Consider the following 9,194-nt stretch of genomic DNA (forward strand, 5'->3'; position numbering starts at 1 on the left):
TTGGGTCATGGCGACAGCGTGTGTATGTCAGCCTTGGTTTGGAGGTTTCAGTTTCGAAAACTGTAAGAGTAGAATAATATAAAGTACAGACACCATCCATCCATCCATCCATCCATCCATCTTCTACCGCTTATCCAGATTCGGGTTGCGGGGGTAACAGCCTAAGCAGAGCAGCTCAGACTTCCCTCTCCCCGGCCACCTCCACCAGCTCTTCCAGGGGAATACCGAGGTGTTCCCAGGCCAGCCGAGAGATGCAATCTCTCCAGCGTGTCCTGGGTCTGCCCCGGGGTCTCCTCCCGGTGGGGCATGCCCAGAAAACCTCCCTTGGGAGGCGTCCAGGGGGCATCCTAATGTAACAGATGTTGCGTTGTGTTGTTCACCAGTCTTTTTATTCTAAAGAAATGAGACAAATACACTGCTGAGGACGGGCTGCAAACGTCCAGTGGCATTGGCGCTTACATTTCCAAAACGAACTGAGAGGCCAGCGCCTCGTTCCCATAACCATCCGCGCTCTTAAAGGACCAGCGCAGAATTCCCCCACCACCACACACAATGGCAAGTGGAAAAAAAAAAAAAAAAAAAACCGTTACACTAACAAGGTGCCCGAACCACCTCAACTGACTCCTTTCGATGTGGAGGAGCAGCGGTTCTACTCTGAGTCTCTCCCAAATGACCAAGCTTCTCACCCTGTCTCTAAGGGAGAGCCCAGCCACCCTGCGGAGAAAGCTCATTTCTACCGTTTGTATCTGCGATCTCATTCTTTCGGTCACTACCCATAGCTCATGACCATAGGTGACAGTGGGAACATAGATGGACCAGTAAATTGAGAGCTTTGCCTTTTGGCTCAGCTCTCTCTTTACCACAACAGACCGGTTTAGCATCCGCATCACTGCTGACGCTGCCTCGATCCATCTGTCCAACTCCCACTCCCCCTTACCCTCACTCATGAACAAAACCCCGAGATACTTAAACTCCTTCACTTTAGGTAGCAACTCCCCCCTGACCTGGAGTAGGCACTCCACCCGTTTCCGGCTGAGCGCCATGGCCACGGACTTGGAGGTGCTGATCCTCATCCCAGCCGCTTCGCACTCGGCTGCAAACCGTCCCAGCGCATGCTGTAAGTCACAGATTGATGAAGCCAACAGGACCACATCATCCGCAAAAAGCAGAGACGTGATCCTGCTGCCACCAAACCAGACACCCTCCGCCCCTTGGCTGTGCCTCGAAATTCTGTCCATAAAAGTTATGAACAGAACCGGAGACAAGTACAGATACTTGGTATATTTTACTTTTGTGATTTTTTTAAATTGTTCATTTTTGGATTATGCTTCATTTTTGTGGCTACTGCCTCATAGAGCAAATATATATATATATATATGCTACATTTACTGTATGGACATGGTATCAGAAAACAATTTTATTTATAAGCAGTAGCCACATGGACCTATAGGGTACTTTTTTTTTTTTTTTGTGATATCTTCCTTCATATTCACCATAAGTGCTACCTGGCGAGGTTTGTTTTGCCTGGCAACACTTGTTATAATTTGATCTGTAGTGTGCATATGTACCTTTCAGAAACATGACTCTGTAAGTGATTACATTGACTCCTATATCAGTGGCGAAGCATTACTATTAGAGCTGGGACTTGAGCTCAGCCGAAACGTAGCCAGACACCAAAAAAGCAACAGGGCAAAGGATTTTGCAAGGGATTAGCGGCAGGCTGCCAGGTCACTCCATTGTGTGTAGCTGTCAATGTTGATTTTAAAAGTAACTAAGTAAATTACATCAGGAAATGAATACTTAATTCTGAGTGAAAAATACTGTAGTGAGCATGCAGCATGGAAGAAGAGTCTGGAGACAGAAATCTTAGTTTCTCGGTCATTAGCCTGTGCTACTTGCTCTCAATAGCACTGGCTTGACCGCTTTATTAGCATTTGCTAACACTACTGATGAACGACTCCACAGTTAAGCTCGAGTTGGCCTTCGAGAGGGCCAAGGGCGATACATTTTTGGTCCTTCCCACTGTAAAGCAAAATCTGATTGGTTAATTCATCTGTCACTTCCTACATACACTGCCATGGCCTTCTGTCCCAGCAATGAAGTCCTAACCAGTGAGTGAGCAACTCTAAACTCTTCTCAGCCTGGAGACAACAAACAAAACAATCTCATTGGATAACTCGATTTTAATGTTTTCAGGACAGTAGCCTTTTCATTTCTGAAGCAAATTTGATAGAAAATGAGGCCAAATTATAAGAGAATAATTATAATGAAATTATGAAAGAATGAAAGAAATTAAATATAACATTTGAGATGCTGATATGTTTGAGCCTTCTTTGTAGGACTAGAAGGCCCTGACGGTTCCCCTCTGTCCTGTATATTATTACAACACTACTAGAACTAGTGAGATTCTGTTATGCTTTGTCAGTAAAGAGTTGAACAGGAGGAGTTGTGCTGTCTCATCTTATCTCATTATCTGTAGCTGCTTTATCCTGTTCTACAGGGTCGCAGGCAAGCTGGAGCCTATCCCAGCTGACTACGGGCGAAAGGCGGGGTACACCCTGGACAAGTCGCCAGGTCATCACAGGGCTGACACATAGACACAGACAACCATTCACACTCACATTCACACCTACGCTTAATTTAGAGTCACCAGTTAACCTAACCTGCATGTCTTTGGACTGTGGGGGAAACCGGAGCACCCGGAGGAAACCCACGCGGACATGGGGAGAACATGCAAACTCCGCACAGAAAGACCCTCGTCGGCCATGGGGCTCGAACCCGGACCTTCTTGCTGTGAGGCGACAGCGCTAACCACTACACCACCGTGCCACCCCGAATGCCATCATACTTTTCTAATCCTCTGTCCTTACACTTTCCCATGGTGGAAAACACACATTTGTCTCTTTTTGTCTCTGATTGTTGTAAAACACTGACACTGGAGTCTTGTGCCATTATTATGTAAATATCTCCTCACAGAAAACTTCACTGTATCATCTCATTCATCTCATTATCTCTAGCCGCTTTATCCTTCTACAGGGTCGCAGACAAGCTGGAGCCTATCCCAGCTGACTACGGGCGAAAGGCGGGGTACACCCTGGACAAGTCGCCAGGTCATCACAGGGCTGACACATAGACACAGACAACCATTCACACTCACATTCACACCTACGGTCAATTTAGAGTCACCAGTTAACCTAACCTGCATGTCTTTGGACTGTGGGGGAAACCGGAGCACCCGGAGGAAACCCACGCGGACACGGGGAGAACATGCAAACTCCGCACAGAAAGGCCCTCGCCAGCCACAGGGCTCGAACCCGGACCTTCTTGCTGTGAGGCGACCGCGCTAACCACTACACCACCGTGCCACCCCGAATGCCATCATACTTTTCTAATCCTCTGTCCTTACACTTTCCCATGGTGGAAAACACACATTTGTCTCTTTTTGTCTCTGATTGTTGTAAAACACTGACACTGGAGTCTTGTGCCATTATTATGTAAATATCTCCTCACAGAAAACTTCACTGTATCATCTCATTCATCTCATTATCTCTAGCCGCTTTATCCTTCTACAGGGTCGCAGACAAGCTGGAGCCTATCCCAGCTGACTACGGGCGAAAGGCGGGGTACACCCTGGACAAGTCGCCAGGTCATCACAGGGCTGACACATAGACACAGACAACCATTCACACTCACATTCACACCTACGGTCAATTTAGAGTCACCAGTTAACCTAACCTGCATGTCTTTGGACTGTGGGGGAAACCGGAGCACCCGGAGGAAACCCACGCGGACACGGGGAGAACATGCAAACTCCGCACAGAAAGGCCCTCGCCAGCCACAGGGCTCGAACCCGGACCTTCTTGCTGTGAGGCGACCGCGCTAACCACTACACCACCGTGCCACCCCGAATGCCATCATACTTTTCTAATCCTCTGTCCTTACACTTTCCCATGGTGGAAAACACACATTTGTCTCTTTTTGTCTCTGATTGTTGTAAAACACTGACACTGGAGTCTTGTGCCATTATTATGTAAATATCTCCTCACAGAAACTTCACTGTATCAAATATTACAAATCTTTCATTGTGAAATAACAGTAATTTTTTAATCCATGCTCTAGTCTGAGATTTAATCCATTACTAGTCTGAGATCATATGGAGCCTCCAACATACATGTCCCTGTCAATGAGCTGTTACTATAGAAACAATAACCTGTTCGAGTGAGTGCATTAATATAAACCTGGAATTTGTCTTGTGGCCAGAGCTGCTGTCAGAGCTGCTGTTATAGCTAATTACTGAATACCTTCTGACCAATCAGAACAGAGAATTCAGTAGTAGTGATCATTTGTAAAGAACGTGAAAATGTCACCACACTAATGGCATGAGCACGAAGATCATCATTAGTAATCAGAAAGTTTTAGACTGAAGAAACTTAGACCTTTCCCTGAAATACTGCAGTTGTAATAAAGTTGTTCGTCAACTGTGGACATTTAAACAAAGCCTTTTAATTAACATATAAGAAAGTCTTGCGTAAAGTTAGGACCTTTTTGTATATAAGGCCCTTGGTTACATTTACGTTACAGGCATTTAGCCAGGCTTGTAGTACTCGAGTCTGACTCGTGCCCTAATTTTAAGGACTCGTGACTCGACTTGGACTTGAGTACTGATGACTTGGACTTGGACTCGGACTCGTGCATTAACTGCAATTGGACTCATAAATTGGAGACGAGGACTCTGATTTTTTCTTTATTTTTTGTAACATGCCATAACAATTTGGCATAAGATATTTATATGTACTTTAATTTTTGTACTAATTTCGTGCAAGAGTGTCACACCTGTGCACTTTGGTGCGTGCATCAGATAGACTCTCGGGCACGATCCGGACAGCGCGCATACCAAGCGAATTCTCGCGCACGTGCTGTAAACGATTCACACCTGCACAGGATTAAGGCGCAATCAGCGTGGCAATATAAAAACTGTGAAAACGTACTTACTTTGCGAAGCATTGAGTTGCATTGCTGACACATTACTAAGCCTTATTTCCTTGTTTGTTTTCCTGATCCCTGATTTCCTGTTTCTCGTCTTTGATTCTGCCGAGTCTAAGATGGCCTGTTTGTGCCTCACTCGACCAATAGAGATCTTGCAGTCACGTGACCGGAAAGTACACAACCGCCATCTTGTCGGTCAAAAACACCGCTGAATACTGCTGCACTCGTGTACAGAATGGATCAATTTCAACCGATGGACTACACGGTTCATTTTTCTAATGAACAGATAACTAGATATATGTCTAAAATAAACGATCTACAGATTAGTGACCCTTATGGCTTACCGGATGAAGTTTTCACGACCGGATTTTGAACTGCCAGCGGAATACCCGGACGTGTATAATTACCTCATTAACTTTCCCTCGCTGTTCAGTGGTGAAGCACTGCGTGCTTATAAATCTCTGGACAGTTATCTTTACAGAAATTCAGGATTTGTCAGCGACTCAGATGTGGCATCTTGTAAACAAGAATCCTCATTGGATGGGTAAGTCACTTAAGTATTGAGTATAGCACTGACCAGCCGATTATAGAATAGAATAAGGTAATTCCAGCTGTAATTCCAAATCGTCCGTCTTGTTTACATGGATCTGGTGTTGGAGAGGTAGAGGCTTGGCAGTGGAGGTTTGAGTGGCTGTTTTCTGAGCTTAGTCAACAGGCCGGCTCTGCCTGCAGCCTCGCTTTTGCTTCTGCTCCCGGCGCCGCCTCCTTCGCTTTGCTTCCGATAACAATCCACGGAGACCCCGCTGGTCTCGCTATCTCGTCCGGAATGTTGTGCATGCGATGGAAATCGCTACAAACCGTCATTTTCTGCTGGAAACCAATGTCCAGTAAGTCCATACGGTTGTAGTGGATATTGAAGTCCGGTACAGACGAACAACACGCAAAAATACACACAAAAAACATAAAAAACGTGCACAGGTAGGGAGAGCTTGTAGCCGCAGCCGTTGTAGTAGAATTGTATATAGTAGGGTTTTCCAGAAGAAAAGGTAGAAGTAAAAGCAGAAGTAGAAATAGAAGGTGGAATATGGCGTTTGACCGACAAGATGGCGTCTGTCACAGTCTGGATCGGCTGTGACGTCACATGCAAGTGCTCCATTGCCTGTTTCATTGTTTTACGATTTTGCCTGCCGTTCTGGATTGTTTACGTGTTTTCTCTTGTATTAATAAACACACCTTCTGCACTTACATCCATCTCCCAACCATCTCTGACAGAATACTTCACACTCCCTGACAAAGAGAAGCACATTCACCTGTTCATACGGCATGTTCAGGAACAAAGTAATGTTAATGGCGCTGAAACAGCCACCGTCAAATGGTGCGGTTGGAGTCTTGGTCTTGGACTCAAGTCGGATCAATAGTAGACTCGACTCAACTAGAAAATTTTTTTAATGACTCAGTCTTGACTCAGACTTGAACACTGGGGACTCAAGACTGGACTTGGACTTGAGGTTTAGTGACTCGACTACAACACTGCATTTAGGAGATGCTCTTATCCAGAGCAAAGTACAACAAGACCTTGACATACCCACAGCGGGCAACCGAGGGAACAGTTAGGGGTGAGGTGCCTTGCTCAAGGGCCATACTTCAGCCATTCCTGCTAGTCCAGGGAACTGAACCAGTGACCTTTTGGTCACCAAGCTGCTTCTCTAGCCTTTAGGCCATGGCTTCCCCATTTAAAGTACTAAAGTTTTTGTTTTTTGCTGTTTTACTTCCACTCTCCTGTTTAATGTTAACACAGGCACTCTCAACACTCTGATGGCACCCTGGCGATTAACAACCTCACAGCTGAAGATTCAGGCGTCTATACCTGCACAGCTTCCAGCAGACAACAGCTGGAGCAACTGCAAATCCAGCTCAGAGTCTCAGGTTTGTAATCTAAACGTATCTGTCGTGTCTGTACGTTCTGTAGAATGTGAATGGCACAGCTGTGTTTCTACTCTTTTCCTCTAGGGGACCTGAGGATCACCAAAGCTCCCAGTAATGTGCAGGTGTCTCAGGGCAGTGTGGTTCGGCTCCCGTGTATAGCATCTGGAGAAAACGTCAACATAGCTTGGTCCAGGTTTGTAGAGAAACAAGTCTAATTTGTAATAAAATGTTTTGTTTTAAGTGTGTTGATTTAGCACTTGTAGATTAAATAGTAGTAAAGCAAGTAATTTTTTGTTTATTATTGTATACTTTTGTTTTTCCTCATTTCCCATGCAGGAACGGTGTGCCAGTGAGACCTGATGGGCATCGGGTGCAGGTGTCAGCAGATGGCACTCTGACTCTTTATAATGTGGGAGCTGTGGATGAGGGCTCGTACACCTGCAATGCCTACGCTGGCACACATGCTGTCAGCGCCACTGCTGAAATTCGAGTAACTAAAGGTATAATGTTTCCTGTTTGATATTTTTTTCTTTTCAATTCAGTTTAATTTATTCTATTTATTCCTAATCTCAGAAAACATAACAGTGACTTGTTCACATTGATAAACAATGCTGGAAGAAAAGAAAATATATGGTATTAGTTTTATGTTGTCATGTTAAATGTCTCATCTCATCTCATTATCTCTAGCCGCTTATCCTGTTCTACAGGGTCGCAGGCAAGCTGGAGCCTATCCCAGCTGACTACGGGCGAAAGGCGGGGTACACCCTGGACAAGTCGCCAGGTCATCACAGGGCTGACACATAGACACAGACAACCATTCACACTCACATTCACACCTACGGTCAATTTAGAGTCGCCAGTTAACCTAACCTGCATGTCTGTGGACTGTGGGGGGAACCGGAGCACCCGGAGGAAACCCATGCGGACACGGGGAGAACATGCAAACTCCGCACAGAAAGGCCCTCGCCGGCCACGGGGCTCGAACCCGGACCTTCTTGCTGTGAGGCGACAGCGCTAACCACTACACCACCGTGCTGCCCATGTTAAATGTATTATGTCATAATATGATATGAATTATTATATTAATTTTATTGAAATAATATACGAATTAAAAAAGTAACACTCAAGCTCAAACCAGTGAGATTGGAGCTGTGAGGTGGCAGTGCTGCCCCCTGCACCATGTACATACATACAGAGTCTTGCAAAAGTATTCATCCCCCTTGGTGTTTGTCCTGTTTTGTCGCATTACAAGCTGGAATTAAAATGGATTTTTGAGGGGTTAGCACCATTTGATTTACACAACATGCCGACCACTTTAAAGGTGAAAATTGTTTCTTTATTGTGACACAAACAATAATTAAGATAAAAAAAAACAGAAATCTGGAGTGTGTACAGGTATTCACCCCTTTCATATAAAACCCCAAAATAAGAGCTGGTCCAACCAATTCACTTCATAAATCACATAATTAGTTGATTAAGATCCACCTGTGTGTAATCAAAGTGTCACCCTCAATCAAATCAAATGGTGCTCACCCTCAAAAAAAAAAAAAAAAAATCCATTTTAATTCCAGCTTGTAATGCGACAAAACAGGACAAACACCAAGCAGGATGAATACTTTTGCAAGAAACTATAGTTGCTGATTAACACACTAAACTCTTCTTTCCAGATCCTGACGGGGGTCAGAGCCTGTCTCCTGACTGCGTGGACGAGCCAGAGTTAGCCAACTGTCTGCTGATAGTCAGTGCACGCCTGTGTGGACACAAGTACTATTCCAGCTTCTGCTGTGCCAGCTGTTACAACTACTCTATAGGAAAGGGCAGACATGGAAGACATGGCTAGGGATGAACGTCCACAGCTATCACTCTCACCTGCTCATCTGGACTGTTATGTCTTTTCCGCATACGCCACTAAATGCTGGGAAACTCCACTCCTCGTGTGGCCCAAACGGACCCCACATCATCCACTGTGCCTTTTCATTTTTACACTGTTCTCTGTTTAGAGGAACTGACTTTCAGAAATCTGAGCCCAGATCAACAGGGAGAGAGAACAATTCTGCCCCAAGAGTACCGAGGACCACTTTGGCATGTGCAAATTTAATGTATTATAAAAGCAGTTGAATATTTTACTTCACCTCATGGCTGACCAACATGTTTTTAATTTTTATTATATATACACATTTTTATTTATAATGATATACTGTGCTTTTATACGTATGTTTTGTGTCATTATTGTCATGGTATTTTGTCTTGAGAAACTGCATAAAGGACACATAATAAACACA

General features: G+C 44.8%; 1 protein-coding gene across 3 annotated transcripts in view; it reads left to right on the forward strand.

Moving 5' to 3' along the window:
* The window catches only part of paplna (papilin a, proteoglycan-like sulfated glycoprotein), a 108,951-nt gene extending 99,757 nt beyond the window's left edge, over positions 1–9,194 (forward strand). For all 3 annotated transcript variants that reach the window (XM_060934697.1, XM_060934696.1, XM_060934698.1), the window contains 4 exons: positions 6,785–6,912; positions 6,997–7,105; positions 7,249–7,412; positions 8,580–9,194. In XM_060934697.1, the coding sequence (XP_060790680.1) occupies positions 6,785–6,912; positions 6,997–7,105; positions 7,249–7,412; positions 8,580–8,752 (574 nt within the window). In that variant the 3' untranslated portion in view covers positions 8,753–9,194. The remainder of the gene's footprint in view (positions 1–6,784; positions 6,913–6,996; positions 7,106–7,248; positions 7,413–8,579) is intronic.

This window comes from Neoarius graeffei, chromosome 11 (genome assembly GCF_027579695.1).
Source record: "Neoarius graeffei isolate fNeoGra1 chromosome 11, fNeoGra1.pri, whole genome shotgun sequence".
Classification (NCBI taxonomy): Eukaryota; Metazoa; Chordata; class Actinopteri; order Siluriformes; family Ariidae; genus Neoarius; species Neoarius graeffei.